We start from the raw sequence: 25,996 nt of genomic DNA, 5'->3' as shown, positions 1-25,996 counted from the left end.
GTGGGAGAGTAAGACTAAGGCAAAAGTTTCACAACATGGTAGAGTCGGTTTAACTTGGGAAGAGTTTGTTAATGCTTTTAAGAAGCAGTTTTATCCCCTAGGACATATGTAACAATTAATGATGGATTGGCAAATGTTTAGGCAAGGGAAAGATCAAACTGTCCAAGAGTACACCCATGAATTTAGGAAAAGGGCTATTGCTTTGAATGTTCCTTTTTACACCCAAGATACTTTGTTGAAGTACATAGGAGGTCTTCATTCCTACCCTAGACATTCTATTTTGGTATTGAACCCTTGTAATTTGGATGAAGTGTCTGTTCAAGCTACACACTTAGAGTCAAGGGGAAAGGGATCTTTTATTGATAACTTTGATAATGATGTGAAGAAATCTTCTAAGAATGTAGAGACAAAGAAAGGAAAGAGGGTAGCTACAATCAAGAAGGATGAGAAACTTTCTTGCACTCATTGTGACAAGAAGGGTCATGATGAAGAACATTGTTGGAAGTTGCATCCCGAATTGAAGCCTAAGTGGGCTCAAAAATTTGATCAGAAACATAAAGGTAAGGAGAAAGCAACAAATGTTGTTATGGATCTTGGTTCAGATTCAGATGATGAGACTAAGATAACAATTATGGGTTTGAAAGGTAAAGCTCCTATTTCTAGTGTTTTTGTTGCTAGTTGTGCTTCTACTTCTACAGTTAATGATTTCTCTGAAGATAAGAAAAAAAATGAGTTGTTTCATTTAAGGGTTGTTGCTAAGAACACTAAAATTGATGCACTCATAGATAGTGGTTCTCAAGTGAACTTTATTTCTAAAAGTATTGTAAGGAACTTGGGATTGAAAACTACATTACATAAGAAACCTTATCCACTAGTTTGGATTTGTGAAAATGATAAGTTGCAAGCAACAAGACAATGCACCTTAAGATTCGCAATCACTAGTAAGTTTGTGGATGAAGTACAATTTGATGTGGTTCCACTGGATATCTGTGGGATAGTGCTTGGTAGCCCTTATCTTTATGATAGAAAAGCAAATTTCTACAGGGAGAAGAATCATTATCACTTGTTTAAAGATGGCATTCAGTATATTGTACATTCTCACAAGATTAAGACTAATCGTTCTTTTGCAAACATAGGGCAGTTAAAGAGGGCAATTAATGCAAGTAAAGAGTTAACTCTTATGTCTATTAGTACAGGTGGTTCTAAACTTGAACTTAGAGTAGCTAACCAGGGTCAGATGTTGCAGATGCACCCGCAGTACAACATGAGGGAATGATGATTGAAAGCATTGATGGTTCCTTGGATAAAAATCTTCCTATTATGAAGGATCGATATGTTGTTGATTTATTCTCTTTCATTTCTACATTATTGTTTAGCTTGATGCTAGTCAATGTTTTTTGGTTAGTGGCTACAACAACTGATGTAGATGCTTATGGAAGTGATAGAATAATGTTTATGATCAACAATGCTGTTGCAGTCTTCATTGTGCTTGTGAGTCAGGTATTCAGATGTACAGGTGATATAGGACAAGTGGGGAGGCCAAGTCCTCACTTTATGTTAGAGTAAATGTCACTTTTGGAGGTCCAAAAGGTCTTCAGTGGGGAGGCCTGATCCGGTGGATAATTTTAGTGAAAATTAAAGTGTCTTCAAATCTCCAAATTTTTGCACCATCAAAAATATCTCAGCGTCTTGATTCCAATGCAACTTGAACAAAGCAAAAAGGAGTCTGTTTGTGCAAGTTATGCTCGGTCAAAGTTCTGGTCAACAGGTAGACCTGAGGGCTAGATAAGGGGCAAAATCAAACCATCTCAAAAGTGGTCAACAATGGATTTCAAAATGAAGGGCCTAATGAGAGCTTTCCAACGACGTTCGTTTCGTCAAAAATGGACTTGATATGTGAAAGTTATGCTTGTTTGAAGATGGAGGCAAAAAAATTTAAAATGGTGACATCATCATTTAACATGTGGCATTTACACAAGTGGATTGAAAACTTGGGCTGGTGGGGGTCGAACCCACAACCACCCTTTTGCCAAAATTAGGCATGGTCGTTGAGCCACATGTAGTGTTTATTATGTTGTTGTCAAATATTCTATTTAAATTATGCATGCCGCCAAAGCCATTTGAAAACGTGCATCGGTGGGAGTTGAACCCCAGACCGACTGGGTCCTAAAATAGTTAATTGCCACCGTGCCAAGCACATGTTTTGAAATTTATATGGGTTAAAGCGTATTTATCCTGTGATTACCGACCGAGCCACCCTTAAAATAGGGATATATGGTTATTTTGTTAATTGTCTTTAACCTCAAATTCATGTAATGCCAAAATTATTAAATGGAAAATGGGTTAATGACGAAGCATGTATTGTTAATAGGCCTATTATTAAAATAATTGGTTTTGGCCTAATTTAGTCAAATTATTTTGTATAAAAAGGGGGGGTAGGATGTCATTTTGAAGGCAATCAAAGTTGGAGAATTATTGTAATTCTTGAAGGAGACTTGTAGAGAAATTGGTTTTGGTGAAGTTTTGAAAGAATAGAGAGGTCTTGTAAGGAGATTTTTGAGCCATTCTTGTACATCGAAGTTTTGTTGCTGTCAAAGTGCTTGAAGGAATGGACTTGGTGCATTTGTAATTGATTTCTAGAGATTAATCGGATCGGTCGTACTCTATTGGAGCTAACCTGAAGACGTAGTCACGTTTGTGGCAAACTCCAAAATCAAACTTTGTTTGCACTTTCTATCTTCTTCTCTCCCTCAATTTTGTTTATTTCACCTCAAGCTTTTGAGTTTGTGATGCTTAATTTCTTTTATGTTAAATGCATTAAGACTTCCGCTAATTTGATTTTATTTAAGCATTTAATACTGCAAATAGTCTAGATCCGTTCATCAGATCAGTTATGTATGCTTATGGATGATTGTATGTTATTGCTTCCACTACTATGTGTTAGAGGTGTATGTTATTCTTTCTTGTTCAAAAAAAAATATTGCTACCAAACTTAGTAAAACTTTAGGTTAATTCTTTTGGATCCCTTGGTGGGGTGTTACATATTATACCAAATTTGTCAATGAAAATTGATTGATCACCAAGAGGCTAAATCTTGTCAGATGGCTAATCAAGGGAGTGCACCAATGTGATTTCAAAAAATAAATCAATGACCTCATCACTCTTCTCAACTGCTTGGCAGGGCTCAAGGATTCAAACAACTTTGAACTCTGGATGTATAAATACATCTCACTCGTAATAAGGTCAAAAAAAATGTGTTTTGGGTTGAACTAGTGAGTGATTCAATTAGTGTGTTCAACATGAACTCCTACATAGTATATATTATTGTTGCTTTGGTACCTTTTCTAGTTTGTCAATAATACATGATAGGCTATAGTTCATGTGTGGGAGTACTATGAGCAATTTATTTTGAAGAAAAGTTGGATACACTTCAGAAGGGTTTAGGATGCCTTATTTGGGCATTTTATATGCTTATTTGATAAAGAATTTCCAAATAGGCGAGTATCTGCTGAAGCATGAAACAAGGTAAATGAGTATAGTTGTATGTTCTTAAAGTTTTGCAGCTTCACATATTTACGAGTTGGATGCTTCAATCAAGAGTCATACACTTTACCAAGGTACCCTACTGATAAAACTATACTTGTTGAATTGGCAAGGCAACTTATGGAGGTATAAGCTTATCAATCTAGTTTTCACCAACCAAGAGTAGGGATCTCATCATGTAATCCATTGAATATAGGTGGGTACTCAATAGATATTGTGCCTAAAGCAATGAACATGGAGTTTGAACTCCAAATTATCACATTGAGAAGATTTGTAGCCAAGACTTGTTTCGATTGGAGAGAGTTACATGATAAGATGAGGAAGTAATTCTTGCACATACGTTTTCTAGAAGATATCTAGATTGATGTGCATACTGAGGTGGATATACAATGCATGTAATATACTTAGTTGACTATGGAGAAGATTGTGGATTTCAAATTAGCATCAATCCCTCTTGGATCTAAGGATGATGATCAAATCCTAGATCCTGAATATTTTTAGCGTGATGTGGAGAAGTTACCCATTCTTCCTCCTACATGGTTGTCCAAAGAAAATATGTCGATTTGGGATAGATTCCAGTTTATTCTTGCTAATACCAACACTTCGATGAAAATAAGGGGTCTCAAATGCATCAAAATAAAGCGTGACAAATATTTTGATCTTGATAGTCCAATTAGTTTAAGATAAAAAATAAAGAGTAAAGGTAAAGATGACACATCCTCGTTTACATTTGAACCTCCTGTTCAAAGTTTCCCCAATCTATCTATCAAAGGAGGAAATGATTCAAGAGTACTTGAGGTAAAAGGGATTAAAAATCAATCAATTCAAGTTGGCTCAAGTGATGATGAAGTAAGGAAATAAAGGAGTCTTCACCACTTGTTTCATGTCCCCTTGAGGTTCTTTCTACAACTTCTCTTCTGGATTTAGCTCCAATATCAAATGAATCTCATGATTCACCGACATTTCTACGGATGCATTCTCCATCGAGCATCCATCTCTTGGAGATCTTGTGACTATTACTCCAACATTTCTTGTGTCTTTAGCTACACCTACATTGGAAACAAGAGGAGACCAGTATGATTATGAGAATGTCTTTTGATACATACTCCTTATTTATTCCTTGTGTCATTGTTCGATCTACAACATTGCTTGATGTAATTTAAGCTCAGTTTGAGAAATTCATGACTATGTTTACATATAGAAGTACTAATCCTGTGTCCATTCAAACTGAGACGCCAACAATAGTTACTACTGTTATGTAGAGTGATCTATAGTTAACTATGGTAACTACTATTTCAACTAATACATCTTCTTTCAGCCTTCCTCTATGGTTGAGCACTGTCATGTGAAAGAGAAAGATATAAGAAATGCCATCTGAGGAATCTGATAGGCAAGTGACTAAGCCAAAGATTTCAAATGGTATGAAAGAAAAAATAGTTTCTCGAGTAGTGGTTGATGAAAATCATATTATTTTGTCAAAGTAGCTAAACCACTTGTGGAGAAATCAATTGAATACATGCAACCTTCTAATAGAATTACAAGAGTTGAACTTGGTAAGAAAACCGAGTCGAGTTATAAATATGATGCACATGAGGTCGTTAACTTCCTAGCTCAAAAGAAAGATGAATTGTGGGAGAAGAAAAAGAAACTCAATGATGATAATGCACGTCTCCTAGGAATCATTGAAGAAATGAAGAAGTCTTCATCAACTACTGAATTTGTTCCAAATGCTTGTATTGAGAACATTAAAAGAAAGACACAAGTTTTAGATAAATGGGCAACCAACATTGAATCATAAGGCTATCAACTTATTCATGATGTTTACAAGGTGTTGAGGAAAGGAAAAGAAGTTGCTGCTCAATTAAGTGGCATTCAAGGGTCACTTAAACGATAATTACAATTACTAGATGAGGAACTAGATGCTTGGAAAAGTATGATGGAACTTGATTTGGAGTCTTTATGTGATTATGAAGTCATTTCATTTGTTGAGATGTATCATGATTACAAGTATCTGACAAATAATAAGAAGCAAGTCTTGCAACAACACATGAAGGATGCAGAGGAAACAATAATGAAGAATGGTGAACATAAATACATGATTAGCCAATGCTTCAAGAAGCAGTGATGTGGAGATATTAGTAAGAACAAAGAACTCAAGAAAGAAGGGAATATTCTCACAAGGTTCACTGAAACAGTTCACTTATATTTTAAAGTAGGTAATTTTAACCTTAATGTAATACACACATTTTCAAGATGGAAGTGTTAATTAGATGAACTACAAGGTATAAAAAAAAATCTATAAAGGACATTTCAGAGGCAACCAACACATATCGAAGGATCCAAATGGTTGTTGAGTACACCGGTGAGTCGGATGCTGATGTTATGCATAATTCACTACAAAAATTTGCAAATATTGTCAAGACTTTATGAATATTTCAATTTTTCATACGCTTCAAGTAAAATAGTTGTAGGAAGGCTACATGTAAAGAGCATTCATGTTGTAAAAATAGGATAACATGTACTTGTATCATTAACTCATCTAGTTTAGGTGCAATCACATTAGGCATGCCACTTTGAATAAAGTCAAAGTAGTTAGTTGGGGATAAGTCAAGGCGATTAAGGTTGTTCCACTTTTTACTCCACCTTTCTCTCTTAGTTTTCCCTATATAAAGGAGAGAGATCATTGTCAATAATCATCTTTTTCTTTTTAGGAAAAGGTTGGGCTTGTGACTAGAAGGCTTTGTATTTCTTTTTGCAAATCACTAAAGTGAATAAAGAAGAAAGTTTTTCCCAAACTTTGTGTTGAGATACTTGGAATTGATTTTTATCTCTTATGTTTCATAGATTAATTAATCTTTGCTACTTCTCTCTTTGGAATCATTTGAGTGCATGGTGTTATTCTCGAAAGAATTTGAGCTTTCATAAACAAGATTATTCTAGTTTGATAGTGGTTGCAAGTACTAGGATTTAAAGACTCAGAGCTTTATTTCTTGGTATATGATTTCATTTTTGGATAGTTGAGAAAAGACCTCTACCTTTGTTAGTTGTCTGCCCTTTTGTTTTAAGAAGGTTACTTGTAGGAGACTTTGGGTTCTTGATATCAACCACACAAGTCAAGTTATAACTATTGTCTTAAGGATGCTATTTCTTCAATTCTTAAGACACTGATATTACCATAGCAATATATTCCTTTTGTTTAATTGCAATTAGTAGTTGGTAATGTAAGATCATTCCTAAAAGAAGACGAATTGATTCAATGAACCAACCTATTTGTTAAGTCCAGTTAGGTCTCTTTTGTAGTCACTTAAGGTAAGAAGGGAGCCTTCCCTATTGTTGATAGGAGAGATTTATCTCACTACACCTTTGCCTAAAGTTCCTATTTTGTAAGTTGTGGTTATAGTGACTTACAAAATATTTAGCCAACAATTTGGAGTAAAATGATTGAGTGAGTTATATGTGATGTTGAATGAGTGCACCAAGTGATTTCTTGTGATGTTTATGAATGTTGTTTGGTCCTAAAATTATTTGAAGGGACTGTAGGATGATTGGACATCACTGATTCACCCCCCTCTCAGTTATCTAACACAAATGAACATAAGAAAGGAGAAATAACTGTTAAAACATAATTTTTGCATATGAATGACAAGGAAGAAAAAACCACAACCATCTCATTTTTTTGATGTTAAAGATCTTAAAATTACTCTTTTGTATATGTACTTATAAACATGATTTAAGCTTGTAAAGTCTAGGAAACTCAATGTGTCTCAAAATAAACCTCAACAACAAAAATATAAATTGAGCATTGTAGAATTAATGAAACATAAATGTAAATAAACCCTTCCAAAAACTTTCTAATATTCATACAAAGGCAAAAGTGCAAAAAATTGCATCACAATTATGGAGATTTGAATTCTCTCTTTGCAACGTTCAAAACAAACACAAGTAATGAGAAGAGGACCATTAAACATTTAATGTAAACACACTATGAATTACAGGATATATGCACCAAAAGAAATTCATAGTAGTATGTGTTTAAAGTTTTCATGTAATTTTAGTTTAAAAAATTGCTTTTTCTCCTTGATCTTTTATAGTCAGTATTTTGTCAGAGGAGCTCAAATATTATGTCGGTTTGCATTGGAGTAAGGTGGAGGGCATAACTTTAAAAGATATTTTTGTTAGGATAAACCACAGACAGAAATAAAAAACTACATGCAAATATAACCAATAACAAAAATAATAGAACACACAGAAATGAACACAAGGCACCAAGATTTAACGTGGTTCACCCAATCCCTGGGCTACGTCCACCAAACAGCAAGTTCGATCTTATTACAATCCAGTGATTACAACCTGATTACAATCCGTAATCCCTTACAGCTCAATACCGCCGCAAGAACCAATTTCGTATCACCACACATAAAAAATACCCAACCCTAAGCCCTTTTTATACAAGTATTAAACCGCTTTAGGGTTATAACATGTCGGCCATATGTCGGCCATAATATGTCGGCTACTTCCAAAAATTTTTTTTTTTTGGGGCGATGCCCCGAACCCCACTATTTATGAAGTATGTACAGTACTTTCCTGATCAGTCACCACAATCTAACAATTTTCATTGCCCTTAGAGCTCATCATACTTCCTTATGTATCCAAAGAACCAAGGAAGGAAAAACCATCCTCATTGAGTTTCCTAAAATTCTCCAAGCTTTTGTCCAAAATTATGAGAATGTGTTGACAATGCAATAAATTTTAGTTGCGAGGAACCAAGGTTTCAAAATTGTATTGTCATTACACCTACCAAGCCTTCAAATTGCCAAAACGTTTTCTATGATTAACTACTCACTCTTCAGGACCTCGTGGAGGCTATAGTGTCCATGGCAGATGACAAGGCACTTGGTTGTGTGGCTCTCTTGTGAGTTTTATAAAACCTTATGGTCTTGTGTTGGTTAATACCTTCATAAGGTTTACTTGGAAGCTTTTCACTCTCGGTCACTTGGGTAGATTATTAATCAAGGGAATGTTAATTTCACACCCAAAGTCGAGGACCCAAATGATGTTTACAACTGGAGTCCCATTGCTCTACTTAATATATCTAATCACAAGATTATTGCAAAAGCTCTAGCTCTAAAGATTCACCATATTTTGCCTATTATTATTTGACATGAGAAAACCAACCTTGTCAAGTCTTGCTACATCTTGGACAACATTATTACTGCTCGAGAAGGTATAAAATGAGAAAGATGATCCAAGCATAATGCTATTTATCTCAAAATAGTCTTTGTTAAAGCCTATACTTACATTGAATGGCCCTTCACCAATGTGATGTTCAAAGCCCTTAGGCCTTATTTTATCAAGTCTATACAAATGCTTTTTGGGGATGTATCAACTTGCATCATCGTTGATGGGCGTCAATCCTCTACTTTTGGGTTTTTTAGATATTTTTGTCAAGGCTATCCTCTAGCACCTTCCTTTTATGTGTTGGGTGCTAGTGGATTTGGGTATTTGCTTGCATTGACAATTTTTGTTTATCATGTTAAAAGAATTTCCCTATCTAAGTCACCTTCTTAACTTGTACATGGCCACTTTGTAGATGACTCTTTCAATACATTGATTGATAATGTACATAATGTTTAAGAAAATCTTTAATGCTTGGACACATTGTGTGTGGCTTTTGGTTCAATCATTTAGTGGTGTAAAATGCAATGTTATAGACAATGCTTTCTTCAAGTGCACCAAAAATTATCCAGTATGGTTGGAGATAGATTCAACATGGGGAATTTTTCTGCTTTCTAGGCATCCCTTTTACCTTCCATAATTTGTGAATGGACTTATGGAATAATACTCCTCCTTGAACTTATGGAATAATGTTACTCCTTGAATGAATTACCAAGCCTCTTTCTTTGGTTGATGAACTCTAGATTTGTTCTAAAATCTTGGTGGATGCCCACGTGTATTACTCCTCTTGTTGGGATCCTTTAAAAACCTCATACATGAAGCTGAAGAAGTTGTTATGTGTTTTTCAATTGGCGTCTAAAGTTGACCATCATGGATTTCACAAATTTGATTGGGAGCATTGCTATCTTCCCAAGGACTCAAGTGGGATTGGTCTTTCATCTACTTAGAAGCAAGGGTTGGCTCTTTATGCCAAATGAGTTATCCAAACCCTTACAAGCGACGGGGCCTAGAAAATTCTTTCAAGACATTGCATTTCTTTTTGATTTCCTACTCATAAGCTTGCCTAGAAAGGGATTGACTTTCAAATCTTTCTTGTTATGAAAGAGCCAATTTATATCCAAGGCATTTTTGTTGCAAAAAACATTTATAGAGCCCAGGAAGCCATTAAGCCTTGGCTTCATTAGATTGTCAATTAATTTTAGAATGGACGTCCTTTCAACCAATACAATATTTGGTGGTTATTGTTATTTCGTTATGAGGGAATGCCTATAACCAAGATTCAAGATGTTCATGCTATGCATTTTCATAAATGTGGCATCAAATATTTGCCTAAAGACCTTTTCTTGAGAGTTACAATGAGTCTCAGATAATAGAAAGACATTCAAGTCTAGTTTCATCTATCTCACCTAGATCAATAGGCTTTTGACTTGCCAATCTTAGTGTTGCCTCCACATATCCTTCATAAGCTTGGCCTTCTGTCTATCAAGCCTTGGTGGAGGGATTGGAAGTAGTATACTTATACTCCTCTTTTCAATTATAATCCTAGGATGGGTTATTTGTTAGTGGTTCCAAGGAGAACAAAGGAAAGGAAATATATAATGATGATGGGCGACACCTTTTGAACCTGACCCCTGACCCTAATATTTGGGGTAAAAAAGATGACCGAGATCCTCCCCCTTGGCAGACACTACTTTAGCTACCTGAGGTGGCTTTCTTATTTCCCCCAAATTTTCTTCTTTTGAATATTTACTTTATATTATAAATTAATGAAGAAAACACCATTTATTTAAAAAATATGTCCAAAATTACAAATTTTATAGTATGCTTTAAGACTTCAGAAATTATAAAATTATAAAATTTACTAATTATATTTTAGCATCCAAATGAAGGAAGTAGAAACTAAATAGAATATATATATAGGAATAAATAAATAAAGACCCATAAAAAACCTTGAAAACAATTTATCACTAGACAAACTTGTTTTAGAGATGCTGTAAAACGTAACAATTCTTATTTATTTATTTATATATATCCGTTTCTGAAGTTTTTACGTTATTCTGCCTTCGCGAAGAAAGTCCACTTTTTAAATCTGGAGATCCTGGGTTGAACTCCACAACAGAACTGCAGATTATTCTCCACGCGAAGAAGGCCATTACGATATACGGAGATCAATTCATTTCATTTCAAGATGAGCATTGGTTACATTTTCAGGGTGAGAATAGCATCGTTTTTCGCAGGAGCAGCAACTGCATTAGGATTAGGTTTATATGTACTACAGGGAGATTATCAGGCCACCCATCATATCCTCTCTCAACAGGTAATAGTGTCTGCCCACCTTTAGCTTTAATAATAATAATTTGGGTTTCTTTTAGTTTAGAAAGGATTATGTAGGTTTAATCTCCAATAATATTTGCGGACGATTATTTTCAGCATTACATATGAATCGGAGTATCGTGATGTCTTTTAAAAAAAAATCAATTTTAACCTACCATTTTAGTTTTATTCTGAACGAACTCGCTTAAAGTCTTGGTTTTCAAGTTTTTCAGGGTTTTTATTTACTTAAGGTGTTTAATCAGGTCAATAGAATATAATGCAGGCTAGATTCTTCTTTATTTTATTTTGATATTCAAGTAATTCTGGGGTTGCAGATCACTCATGTAGGGCAAAGAATGGATATTTCCTTTGGTCGGTATTTAAGTTTTAGTGCTGCAATTTAATGGATACAGAAATTAGCAAAAATGAAAACAGATCAATAGAATGTAATGTAGGTTTTATTTAGGCTTCAATTCACTCAGAAAATAAGAGGAAATTGAAGAAAAATACAGTTAGGTCAAGATGATGGATTTTAGGTCAATTTCTTTCCAACAGAGTAAGCTTAAGTCGTAGAAGTATTGTGGTACTGGTTTCCATAACAGATTTAAACTAAATTTGTCCGTCACACCTCAATGGACAATGCGTGGTGCAAGTCCTGGGTGCATTTGACTAAATTGTCTATAGATTGTGGCATCCAAGGCTAAAGTTACAAAAGGGGTGGAAACTAAAATGAAGCGGGCGAATATTCCAAAGAAATTTGAAAAAGGGGCATAAATTAGTGGAATTATTATGTTGGCTTCTTGTGTTATACTTTTAGAATTTTCCTTATCAATATTATAAATTTAATCGCCAAAAATCATTATTCGAATTACTGGTATGCTATGTTTACTTTTCATGTTTTACTGTGATATTCTTTTTCTCTTTCAATTAAGTATCAAGATTTAAATGACCTTGTAGGATTTATTGGGAGTTGAATTTTTCTTCATCTTTTTGATAAAACACTCTAATACTGTGACTGTCAGACAAAGGAATTGTTTAGTTCCCTTGATGGGCGCATATCAGAATTGGAAAAGCTGAAACAAAACGCAACATCATCAGAAGAGCAACAATCCTCTGAACAGGTGTGTGGAAAGAAATGGAATGAATGATTTGGATTTTTGTTTGTGCTGATGTTATTCTAAGCTAGTCCTTAAAATGGATGTGTGAATCAGAAGTAATTTTTCTCTGTTCTGGCTATAACATCTGTTAAACAATGCCATAAGAGTGAAGTAGTGATCATGTGTACACGTCTATGGTTGAGTGCTAAATGGATGAGACCACCAGGATGAGTTCCAAGTTCAATTCGGTGGACGCAATACCTATCAGAATAGAATATGAGCCTTGGTTACTAACTGCTTGTCATGACGATTTCATGTTACCATGAAACTGTAATGAAAGATTTTCATATTTCAGAAAAAACAATACAGGATAATATGCAGTGTATCTGATTAGGACAGGGGGAGTCACCCAAATTCTGTTTCAAAATATGCTCCTCCAAGTTTCTGGAATGGGTTTTTAGGGAGACTATTTATACATGTATAATAATATATATACACAATTAATAAATATATTTCTATACATTCATACAGATGTATCATATATGATATGCTGAAAATGACACCATTAAGAAAATTGAGTTATTTGTAGCATATTTTTGAAAACATTTTTAACAATCTTCAAGAAATTCTTGAATTGTTTTCCCTTTGCAGTTGCGATTCAGGATAAAGTCCTATATAGGAGTTGGGATAGGTCTGTGAACCCTGGAATGTCTAGAGGAGGAGTTGAGAAACATAATAACTTTCAAACTCATTTGAGAAAAACTGGGGTAAAGACTCACAGCCTCTTATAACAGCTTACTTTCAAATTCATTTGAGCAAAACTGGGGTAAAGCCTCACAGCCTCTTATAACAGCTTTTCATAAGCAACCTTGTCTCTTTATACTTGAGTACATGAATGCAACATGCCACCAAGGTCAGACTTGGTGATGCAGTCCTTCCTTTCAGATAGGAAACCACCTCATATGAGACTGCCACATCAATGTCCAAATCTAGATTGATTCTCCACAATTGCCTCAACAAGATTCCATTGACTTGCTGCCTCCACTGTATAAAAATGGGCATTGAAGTGAATGACCAAATCTTCTAGATTTTGTAGATGTGAATGGTTTGGCTAGGAAGTAGTGGTTTAGATTCACTTCTTATCTCTGCTATCTCTCCCATTATACATTTTCTCTCCCTTGAACAAAAGACATTGGCTAGCTTATTTCAAGTGGTTGATACCATACCTGACATTTACAGTACGATCATCACACTCTGGTTTCATACTAAGGTCTCCCATCTCTCATTCTATCTCACTGACAGAATGAGCATGACAGTTGGGTTTACAGCAACTTATCCTTCTCTTCACCCTGTTTTCCTTGACGCCTACACTCACAACCCAAACTCACAAAAGTGCAATCTAACTGTTATCCTCTCAATATAAAATATGAGACCATCTCTTTGATTGCAGATTGTGTAAGGCAGTGCTAACATCTCTAATTCCTCCCTCCAAAAAAAAAGAAAAGTGAGTATGAAATGCTTGGGCTGTAGGGGATGGCTAATCATACCCTAATGTAGCAGGTTGTTTCATGTCAAGTTAGGCAGGCACATTCCTGGGTAGCATAAGTGTAAACCCATTCCAAGTCCATTTTATTCAATTTCAAAACTGTTACTATGTACAGTTGTGAGATTTTCACACCATGACCCCATTGCAAATGGGGACCCCCTCTTTTCACCTTTTTACTCCTGTAGTTTGGGGTTTATTGAGTCAATTTGGCAGGTTGTTGTAGCCACCATGGAGGGATCACATGGTCTAATCAGTGGGATAGTGTGAAATCAATCATGTCTTGGAGTTTAAGTGGGGAATTCTCAAGGTCACGTGGGGGTGCCATAGTCTATTTGCTAAATCTTGAGAGAGGGCTTTCAATCAGAGATTGAGAGGATAAGGAGTGATCACAACTGACTTTAGCATGAGCATGAAAAGAGAATGCATTTGAATCAAACTTTACATTTGACAAGTGAAAAATTGGTGTTCAAAAGTTTTATGAGTTTGACAAAAAGAGCAGCAAGTAGGGTTTGTTGTCTGTAAACTGGAGGTAACAATATGAAACTTTTTTTACTAAGTTTCACATATCTCTGAGATAATTCACTATTTAATCGGCCAACATTGATTAACCAAAATTATTCTCAATTTGCGTAGTTAATCCTTTTAGTGAAGGCTTTCGTCAAGTCCTTTTTTTTCTTCATTTTATTAGTCTATGCTTGATTTTTGAAGGCTTCAAAGATGTTATTTGTGTTTTCATGTGTTTGTTTAGTTTGCTTTAATCTTTTTGTTTCATTCAATCTCTTGCTTTCGGTTTTCCCTTCAATTCAGTATATCTTAGGGCTTAGTTAGACTTATTAGTCAAAAGATATGACCATTTAAGTGCCCAAAAAGTGGATACTCCAAGCTGAATTGCTAAAATGAAAAAATGGATGTTACAGTTTAATATTGAGTTGCACTTTTTGAAAAATATAACTTAAATTCACTTTATGTTATGTTTTTAATTACTTTATGACTTAAATTTATCACTTAGGTCATTACAGTGCACTTTATGTTATATTTTTGATGAATAGTCCTTTTCTATTAATAAATAATATACTAGTTACAATTCACAAAAAAGGGCCAGGGGATACAAATTCACCCCACCAGAGTTCACACGGTCGAAGCTGGAATCGACAACTATTCATATAAAAAACATTAAGCAATCCCTCAAGCTACCAAAGCAGTGGTAGCTGAGGGAGGTGGTTCATCACGATCATGGAAACCCCAATCATCCTTGGGATTGGCAAGCAGGTTGGGAACAGTCCAGCCATCAACAACATCATTAGGGGCTTGGTCTTCATCTTTTGCATCAACTCATGGGGGTGAAATAGCCAACTCCAAGTGAAAAGGCCGTTTGCCAGAAACCATACGAGGAGCACCAGGAGGGGGAGCCCTCGGACTCAAGACCAACCTGAGCCACGACGAGGCAAAGAAGTTGAGCGACGTCACCAACCACGATCACCATCACTAGGAGAGCAGTGGCAGGAAGCCTGTGAGCACGGTGTGTGAGAGTAGCGGAGAAAAGAGTTGCTTCCCTGATCGCGGCCCCTGGGCGGAGTGTGATCTGCTGAAGCGTTGTGAGGCACTCTGGCAATCGTAAATGGAGCATTACTCCAATGATTGAGTAGCTCCTAAAGGTGGGCCACTTCCAGAGCCACCTTATTGGCTTGGACTTGAATCTGCATCATTACATTGTTACAAATGCATGCTTTAGTGTACACAATAACATTTATGTCAAGAAAATCGTGAGTGAAAAGAACAACATTCCTATCTTTCCATAAAGTAAACAAAATCTCCATCTTGAAGGTATGCCGACTTTGGCTAAATTGCCTAGGGAACCTGGGGGAGCCAACCAACATAACCATATGCCAGGAAAAAGTTTTTGGCCGAAATGGCTTAAAGAAATCATTAATCCAGTGCCAATAGTTTTGGGCACGTCTACAGAACCAAAAAAATGCAAAAAAGACTCTGGCTGCCCGCAAAATGGACATTGAGGATTCGGAAAGGGGAAGACCTTGAAACACCAGGCACTAAGCAAAATGGGCAATCTTGGGCTCAATAATGGCACTCCATATAGTGTTGAAACGCTTTTCCATTAAGAAAGGGAAGACTGCAGATGCCAGCGTTGACTGAGGGTATCGGCAAATGGGGAGAAAGCCATTGATACCCTAAACTTGGTTGTATGAAGGGAGTGGCAGGATACTAGTTCCAGTCGGTCCACCAAGGTTGAATAGACTGAATATTTTGATGTGAGTTGCTTTTTGTTTTTTCTCTTAAGTGACTATAGTGCACTATATAATCTAATTTAATGTTGAGATTTACTTTAATGTTTTATTTAAAACAACCTAGTAAAATGTTAATTTGAATTGAACATTAATACATAATATGTGAACTATATAGTGTAAATATTCTATTTGACCTATCTAAGTAATATTTGCTCAATAATCAATTATACATGTGCTAAATAGAAAATTTAAGTTGTGTAACTCAATAACATGTCTTTTTTGTGTTAGAAATAATAAGATCGAAATGAAAAAATAAAGAATTATAAATTAATCCGAGAGAGTTTGTAATGAACATAATTACCATACTTTACAAGCGCTTTCCAAGATCAACACAATAATGAAGGCACAGATTTTGAAAGGGGAAAGCAAAGAAAACCCCTTGTGAATTATATGAATGAGGCAAATGCCTAAGAACGAAGAGAGAGAGAGAGAGAGGAGCCATAGGGCTCATTATTACATGTACTACATCATAATTGTGTGTTTTAGAATGAGAGAGAAGCATCTCTTATAAAGAGATGAGAAGAGGAGTTATTTGTAACTCCCAAGTGAATGATCGCCACATTCATAAGTGTGTGCATAACAAGTGTCATAATCCTCTTAAGGAGGAATAAACTATTTTCCTTAATAAAGGAATTACAAAAAAGGACTTGTCCTCACATGTGGACTAGAGGACAAACAACATAAGGGATACCTTGGTTTATCCCATTTAATAAATACAACCAAGGAAATATTATAAGTTCTAACATTTTGAAATGTGTCACGTGCAAATGCATTTTGAGAATGTGATTTTCCTCTTGCATGCAAATGTAGTTGACCAAAATACACAAATGCATCTTTAGAGTGCGATTTTGGCTTTTCCAACCCAAATGCATGAAAGTCGAAGCATATTTTAAAACATGCAATAACACTCGTAGAGTGCGATTTGTAGTTAAAGGCAAAACTAAAACATGTCATTACATTTAGAGAGTGTGATTTTACTCTAGGAGTCAAAGCATTGGACTTAGGCAAACAAAGAACGTATTTTAAAACATGTAATGACACTTCAAGAGTGCCATTTGCATGTAAAAAGGCTTTTCCAGCCAAAACATTACATGTAAAGGCCTTCCAAGAGTGCAATTTGCACTACAACTCACTTTGCATATGCATTTGCTTCATGTGTTTGGCTTTCTAGAGTGCAATTTTGCCCTTTAGGTCAAAAATGTTAGAGTTCAAAGGCATAATAAAATATGTAGTTACATCTTAAGAGTCTGATTTATCATTGAGAGCATGTGTACATGCAAAACGTCACATGTTAAAGGACTGGGAGAGTGCGTTTTGCATCTAAACTCACAAATGCAAGCATTTTTAACTTGTGTGTTTGCATCTCAAGGAGTCATTTTGGTTTTTGAATGCATGTAAATGCATCTAGAGTCCATGTTTTCCTTAATGCCAAAAATGTCTCATGCAAATGCATTTCTAGGGCACGTTTTCACTAAAAGCGCCCAAATACATGCATTCTTCAAAAACGTTTTCCATGTAAATGATTTTGGAGACCACATTTTGGCATCTTGAAGCAAAAATGCCCATGTTATAGGGACTTCTAAAACCAATTTGCACCAAAAACGTTTGACAAAAGAAGATTGCAATAACATATTGGTCTTTCATGCACATGCGTTTGCTCGTTGAGACTACAATTTGCATTGAAACTAAATTTTTTTTTCAAAGGCTCTTGGCTGTTGCATGCGTTTGCACTTGGAGAATCAGATTTTGGAGAAGACTTGTTCATCCCAACTTCTCCTTCCTCTATTTTTGGCTCATTGGACTTCAAGAAAGTAGAATATTTTTGGATTCAACTTTGTTTGTATTTCTTACTTGTTTTGCTACAATATTGCATTCTTTGGCTCATTTTTGCCCATTTGTTCATATGTAGCACTTGTCTTTATATAAGTTTGAAATCCTCTTATTGGACATGCAAAAATCTTTATAACTCCAAAAACGAAAATTGCATGTAAAGCAAAAATGAAAATTGCATGGAAAGAGAAATTTTAAAGTTTGTCACGAGTCAATAGCAAGAGGTAATGTTTTGTCTTGTTCTTAGTTTTTCTTTCTTGTTTGTTGTTTGTTTTGATTTGTTTTTTGGAAGAAAGTTGAGCATTTCCACCCAAGAATGCAAGTTCATATACATGTTTTCATCTTCCATGCCAAGCCACTCTTCATTCATTTTCCTAACTCCATTCTCCAACACATGCAATTACATCATGTGAACCCAATTACATATTTATCTCAAGTAAATATGATTCATTTTTACTCCATGTAATTACCTCTAGAGAACCTGATTTTGGTAAAAGGTCACACTTCTAAATACCAATGTTGTCATTTTGCACATATCCATGTGTGTCCAACTTGCATTCAAACAAAAGTCCTATCCTTACCCATATGCAATCCATCATTCTAAGTCCAATTCTGACCCTCATTGTTCAAAAACATGCTGTTCCATTTATTTCCAGTGTTTGCATGTGTTCCATAAGTATTCAATCAATACTTCGAACACCTTGTTCTTCATAGATCTATCATTGCAAACCAAAATCTAACACCGTCATGGATCCAATCCCTTTAGATGATGTATTTACTCTTTGGAATTTCCACGTTGTAGTGCAAGATATGTCTGTGACTCTGTGCCATCAAAAGCCAAAGCAAAGATGAAATATTAGTATGATAAGGAGCTGGTACACAACTACATCACTTGTTTCATCTACTCTTAATCAAATCTTAGATATAGAGATTGGGCATGTTGACATGGTCAATTTCTTGCAGAGGATCAAAGCTCTTGCCAACAAGAGTATGCAGTGTATCAAGAGGAGTAACATTCATTTTGTATCCACTTTCCCTATGGCTGTCTTGGAAACTGAGTTCGTCTTGGGATGTGCTTGTTGTTTGCATCCTAAATAAAAAATCGTTAAGGATGCAGATGGTAAGGTGATATTCAACTTGGATCCATATGTTATTGAGCAAATCTTTGAAGTTCCTCCAACTTCAAAATACGTGGACTTGTCTAAAGAAATGTCTCTACGATTGTGGAATCAAAGCAAATTAGATTAGGTGGCCGAGATCAATACATAGATCTGACTTCGCCCTAGAAGTTAATGATTTGATAACTCTTCTTAGAAGAACCTGTGGTCTTAAAGAATTCGGTAACTTTAAACCCTAGATGTATAAGTTCATCTTCCAAATTTTTGAAAACAAGGAACACATCTATTGGGGAGAGCTCATAAGCACAACATTGTGTTAATAGTTGATTCATTTGGGGACATCAACACCATTCTACATAATTCGTATTTGGTCTACATTGCTGCGGCCATGGGAGCATTCTCAGGACTTTTCATCAAAGGAGATTGGTCTCTAGTTTCCATTTGGAACTACTTTGATTAGATTACGTTAATATAGAGCAAGCATCATTATAGGAGGGTAAAAGATGTGTTCTTTGGGCATTTCAGGTGTCTTTTCGACATGAAGTTAGCAGTCAAAAGAACATCAGATGAGGGTTTGAGAAAAGGTAAATCAGTTCGGGTGCATTTTCTTCCAATTGTGTATTTTCAAGGAGAATTGTTCACTTTACCGAGATATCCTACTTATTGGATCATTCTCATGGAGATGGCTAAACAACTCATGGAAGTACAAATGTACCAACACAATCAACACAAGTCAAGATTCGGTATCACCACTACCAAACCCCTCTAGATTGGTCGGTATACACTCAATTCAGTGTATAAGGCAAAAGCTATGGAATTAGAGCTTCAACGCATTATTACCTTAGAAGAAGTTCAAGGCTAGATATAACTTTGATTACCGAGGGATGCATTCAAGGATCAAAAGGGCATTTACCCATGTTCACTGCATGAGGGATGTGTGGATTGACCTGTGCATCGAGATAGAGATCATCATGATGGACTACTCTAGGCTTACATTGCAACAAATCATCAACCTTAACATGGTCCAGATTCCAAAAGGGTTTGAGATTGAAGATGATGGCATGATCCTGGATCCAGAGTATCACAATACTCAGCTTGAAAAGCTTGCCACTTTTCCTATTTAGTAGCAACAAAGGGAAGGAATTTTTGTGTTTGATAGATTCCAATCTATTTTGCTGAATACTAACAAGTTGGTAAAATGTAAAGGCCTCAAGAGAGTACGTACAGAGATTGGGATAGATTGTAATCACTTCGAGCCGGTTGGAAGGAAATGTTAAGTGGAGGTTAAAAATGACGGTTCATCCTCTTCCGAGCTAGCTAGAATTCTCAAGTTTAAGCTCAAAGGAAGAAAGGTTCAAATTGATCTTTGTATTCTTCTCAAGCACCCCTGCAAGTGCAAGAATCAGAGGAAGAAGACAGAGGGAGAGATAATGATCATATCTCCCCCACAACCATCGAACAACTAGGAGCCATCTACTCAGGAGGAATCATTCTTGGATGCTGTAGACAATGATGTGGATTTTTTGTCCATTGTATTCATGCCTACCATTTCCATCTCAGAGGTGAACATGTTGGCACTCCCCATCTCTTCTGCAAGTCTTCCTATCCTCACAACAGAGCAATGCAAGAACTTGGCAAATGAATTTGATGATTTTCCAACTCTTACAGAAGGTCAAGTTTCTCAACTTATTACCTCAGATGTAGGGTTCAAGATTTTCATAATGGAGTCATCTTATAATGGTTCCGGCTATGCAAACTGAAGCGTGCATTGTGACAATAGAAATACAATCAGGATCAATGTTGGTTGTAGCCACTGTTCTAGTTTCAATAGATGAAGCATTTAGTTTGCTTGCATGGTTGGAAAAAATCACCATGAAAAGGAGGAAGGTCACAGTACCACTACATGACCTCCTTGCAAAGAAAAATAAATCTAGACTACCAAAGGCAAAGGTTGTCTCAAGAATTGTTGTTGATTCAAAGAAGACCAAATATGTCGAGATTGCAGACCCTTTGGTGGATAAACTAGTTGAGGAGCATAATCACTCAGAGCACAAGTTAACCAAAATTGAACAGAGATTACTTTAGCGGCGAATCTTTGCCATTTGGTGATCCCGTCTCAAGGGTCGATCATCATTTGGCGAATAATGCATGCAACGTAGGTCAATCGCGTCGCCTGATATTTATCAGATTTGGGTCCAATGCTCGTGGTAGTCGCCCATTAGTTATCACATGATTGGTCAAAAATATCGGTCCAATCGCCAATGTAATATATGTTTTGGATACATTTATTCTAAACATTTCGCCATCCTTTGCATGTTGTTTCTTATTGGCCCACGTTCTTTCGACATTGCTACAACTAAATAATTTTCCCTTGGGTTAGGTGTCGCCTACCATTTTCCCGACGTGTGTCAACCACCAGTCCTGTTTAGCCAATTGTTTCCTATTGTGGGCTTGCATAGGAAGGTGCCTTTCGCCTACATTTAACATTCCCGCTTATTAATCCTGCGTAATTCGCCAACCTAGATTGGACTATAAGATATTATTATTCTACACAATTCGCTCTTTTCTGGTCTGGAGACTGGCATTTCTTATTGCTGTCAAAGTTTCAGAGTGCTAAGTGCATTGCCTATTGACTCATGGACTGTGGTTTTCGTAAAAGTCAAGTGATTTTTAATTTATTTTTTATGTTGACAGTGGTATTGGTACAATGGTATTGGTTATTTTTTTAGTTTTATTGTCCAGTGTCCACTGGTGACTGGACATCTCACATGCTAAGATAGCGTATAGGTTTGCAAATTATATTGGGCAGTACCGTAGACTGTAGTACCATAGCAGTAGTACCCTTTTTTTGAGAATGAATCATATTATTGTTATTATATGTACTTTAAGTAGTCTACTGTCACTGTTCACAGTCTTTGATTAGTCACTATTTGAGTCTTTTGTTTAACTAAGTTGATTTTTTTTTGTAACCTTTATCGGTTTGCAATGTCAAACAAGAGGGGTAATAGGGTTTCTGGTAGGATCCCTAAAAGCCAAGATAGGCCACCATTACCAAAACGCAGAACCATATCGACATATTTTAGTGGTGGAAATGTTGGCAACTTATAAGATTCACAAGTTAGATCTCCAATGCTTATTGAAAAAGGAGATAAATCACAAGTTGGAGACCATATTGAAGAAGTTGAAGATGGTAAACCTAATATCTCAGTCGAGGACGAACTTGAACACGATTTGGAGGCACTTCCCTTGAGTATGGAGTCACAAACTGATATTGTAGAGTTGGAGTCGGTTCCGGACTAGTCGGGTGACAAAACCAAAAGTGATTCCATAAATCATGTTCATGCACAAAAGGGGAAAAGAAAATTAGAATCAAAGAAAGATCGATCTCGCTGAGATTTGTTCAAAAGGAATTTTCAATTAGAATGGGTGGAAAAGCACTACTTCATTGAACCAGTGACCAATCCAATTGATGGTAAGCCTGTAGAATGTAGATGTAAGATTTGCATAGAGATAACAAAGAAGGAGAAGAGGTTGCAGCTTAAACTTGATACCATAGAAAAGCATGTCGTAAAGTTTACAAAAAGGAAACTATAGATAGAGTTGAAAAATCCATGCTAACTTGGAAAACAAAGAACAACTGTTTGCATATCAGGAATGCCGAAATATACAAGTTACACTAGCAATTACGTGAGAAGCGTTCTGCAGTAAAAGGTTCCATTGAAGATTTCATTGGGAAAGCAATGGAATTGCAAAATATGGGAAAAGTAGTTCAATTAAGTGTGGTCTTTTAAATTTTGAGTAGAGGACGTCCTATGACAGACTACCCTTCAATTATTGCCTTATTGCGCTTTTTTAAAGTTCGAAACTATCCGAACAATCACTGGTCAGTAAACAGCAGGTGGGAATGTGTTAGATGTCTTGCACAGGTTGAAAAAGAAGATATGAAGGAAAAAATAAAACACTCAAATTTCATTGCATTGTCTTTAGATGAAGTTACAGGAATTGATAATATTTCTTGGGTGTGCATGCATGTGTATACTATAAACGATCTTTGTCGTCAACCGTTTCTACTATTTGTTGCTAAATTGAATTGTAGTGCGACGGTTGAAAGTTTATATGATTTATTAAAGAGTACTCTAATTGAATGTGGAGGTTTGGATAACATGGAGATTGCAAAAAAGTTGGTGTGTGTTGGAGCGGGTGGAGCTTCGGTTATGCAAGGTCATAAAGGTGGTGTTTGCAAAAAAATCAAGAAATGATTTGACACCCTACGCTATTCCCATTCAATGCATGGCCTATCAAATGAATCTAGCTTTTGGATTTGTTAACGATTTTGGTTGTGTAAGTAAAGTGGAATCTCTAATCAAAGAGATTTACCAATACTTTTATCGAAGTCCAAAACTAGTCTGGGAATTTCAACACTTTGCTCAAGGACTTACTGATGGGAGGAAGCTTCTTAAAGACAATAATACCAGATGGATCTCTTTGGATGGACCAATGCATTGAGTAATCTCTGAATATTCATCATTGGTTGGACTAATCCACTCTTTGCGAGACATATTCCCTTGGCTATATTCAAGTCTAACTAATTTTAAGAGACTCTTAACTTTAGCAGCTATTCTCCCCATGCTAGAGGACATGAGAAATATTATAAAAAATTAAAAAGGTTCAACAAAGAGCTATGTACATTGCAAAATATAATAAGCTGCATAAAATGACATGTAATAGCCTGGATACTCTGTATCGATTACTACTATTAAATGAATAAAAGTTTGCAAAGTGGATAAAAATCAAGATTTGAACAATCCTGGGAACTTTTTACATGTTGGTGCAAACGATGAGGTATGTGCCAGGGTACGTGGAGTTGTCATACCAATGCAGTACTATGCTCGCGTCAACCCCGACTCCAACCCCAACAAAGTAGGAAGCAAAGTAGAATCAGAACCAGAGAAGGTACTTTCATGTGTTACAAGTGAAAACTTCAAGAAGATCAAAGACTTTGTGCTTGACTCTGTCAAGCGAGTTTGCTACAATCTTTTGTCAGAAATTAGATTCAAATTCTCTCTAGAGGAACTGCTCAAAGCAATGTCAATTGTTTTTCCTCAATATTGGTCTTTAAACTGTTTGATTGATTTTCGAAGAAGGATGACGACTTTGATTCAACATTTTTGCAAACTTAAAGTAATCATTGAAGTAACTATAAATGGAATTCTAGAGGAATCTTGACTGAGAGATCAATTATATTCTTTTGCAAACATAATGACGGAACAATTTGATCTTATGAAAAATCCAAATGAAGAGGGAGCAATAACAAAGCTTTGGAAAAACTTTGGTGGGAGCAATCAATTGAGAGAGTCAATACTAGAATATTTCAAGCTTATTGATTTATGTTTGACTATGATATTGGGTTCAGTGGAGGATGAGAGAGTTTTCAATACTTTGGGCTTCTTGAAGTCAAAGATTATAAACAAATTAGACAAAAATTTGAATAATTGTTTGAGGCTCTATAATTCTAGGTATGAGGTAGATAGTTTCCCTTATGATAGGGCTCTCAGTATTTGGAGAAACAAATGTCAGAACTTGGGTTTGAAATGTTGGCCATCCCATAAGGAAAACTATCTACCTCATCCCTAGAATTATAGAACCTCAAACAATTATCTAAATTTTTGTCTAATTTGTTTCTAACCTTTGATTTCAGGAAGTCTAAAGTACTGAAAACTCTCTCATCCTCCATTGAACCCGATATCATTGTCAAACATAAATCGGTAAGTTTGAAATATTCTGGTATTGACTCTCTGAACTAATTGCTCTCACCAAGGTTTTTCCAAAGCTTTGTTACTGCTCCCTCTTCATTTGGATTCTCTATAAGATTATATTGTTCCCTCATTATGTTTGCAAAAGAATATGATTGATTTCTCAATCGAGATTCATCTAAAATTCCATTTATAGTTACTAAAACGATTACTTTAGGTTTGCAAAAATGTTGAATCAAAGTCGTCACCCTTCTTCGAAAACCAGTCGGATAGTTTAGAGACCAATATTGAGGAAAAACAATTAACATTGCTTTGAGTAGTTCCTTTGGAGGGAATTTGAATCTAATTCCTGACGAAAGATTGTAGCAAACTCGCTTGACAGAGTCAAGCACAAAGTCTTTGATTTTCTTGAAGTTTTCACTTGTAACACGTGAAAGTAGCTTCTCTGGTTCTGATTCTACTTTGCTTCTTGCTTTGTTGGGGTTGACGTGAGCATAGTACTGCATTGGCATTGCAACTCCACGTACCCTGACACATACTTCATTGTTTGCATCAATATGTAAAAAGTTCCTAGGATTGTTTAAATCTGTGATTTTTATCCACTTCGCAAACTTTGATTCATCTAATGGTACATAGCTCTTTGCAGTTTATTATATTCTGCAATGTACATAGCTGTTTGTTGAACTTTTTTTATTTTTTATAATATTTCTCATGTCCTCTAGCATGGGGAGAATAGTTGCTAAAGTTAAGAGTATCTTAACATTAGTTAGACTTGAATATAGTCGAGGGAATCTGTCTCGTACAGAGTGGATTAGTCCAAACAATGACGAATATTCAAAGATTACTTGATGCGTTGGTCCATCCAAAGAGATCCAAAGAAGCTTTCTCCCATCGGTAAGTCCTTGATCAAAGTGTTGAAATTCCTGGACTCGTTTTGGACTTCGACAAAAGTATTGGTAAATCTCTTTGATTAGAGATTCCACTTTACTCACAACCAAAATTGTTGACAATTCCAAAAGCTAGATTTATTCGATGGGCCATGTAATGAATGGGAATAGCATAGGGTGCCAAATCATTCTTGATCTTTTTGCAAAGACCACCTTTATGACTTTGCATAACCGAAGCTCCATCTGCTCCAACACACATCAACTTTTTGGCAATCTCCATGTTATCCAAACCTCCACATTCAATTAGAGCACTCTTTAATAAATCATATAAATTTTCAGCCATCACACTACAATTCAATTTAGCAACAGATAGTAGAAAGGGTTGACGACAAAGATCATTTATAGTATACACATGCATGCACACATAGGAA

General features: G+C 35.8%; 1 protein-coding gene across 2 annotated transcripts in view; it reads left to right on the top strand.

Moving 5' to 3' along the window:
- The first annotated feature begins 10,694 nt into the window (after window positions 1-10,694).
- LOC149554622 (ABC transporter A family protein) overlaps window positions 10,695-25,996 on the top strand; it is a 57,820-nt gene continuing 42,518 nt past the window's right edge. The window contains exons 1-2 of one of the 2 annotated variants that reach the window (XM_089828674.1): window positions 10,695-11,035; window positions 12,054-12,152. In XM_089828674.1, coding sequence (XP_089684800.1) covers window positions 10,907-11,035; window positions 12,054-12,152 — 228 coding nt within the window. In that variant the 5' untranslated portion in view covers window positions 10,695-10,906. The remainder of the gene's footprint in view (window positions 11,036-12,053; window positions 12,153-25,996) is intronic. The other variant, XM_089828675.1, reaches the window with a different exon arrangement.

This window comes from Cupressus sempervirens, chromosome 5 (assembly GCF_028749045.1).
Source record: "Cupressus sempervirens isolate cs-2001-9-10 chromosome 5, ASM2874904v1, whole genome shotgun sequence".
Lineage (NCBI taxonomy): Eukaryota > Viridiplantae > Streptophyta > Pinopsida > Cupressales > Cupressaceae > Cupressus > Cupressus sempervirens.
Note: the sequence above shows the minus strand (reverse complement) of the source record. Positions and strands in the feature narration are given on the sequence as shown.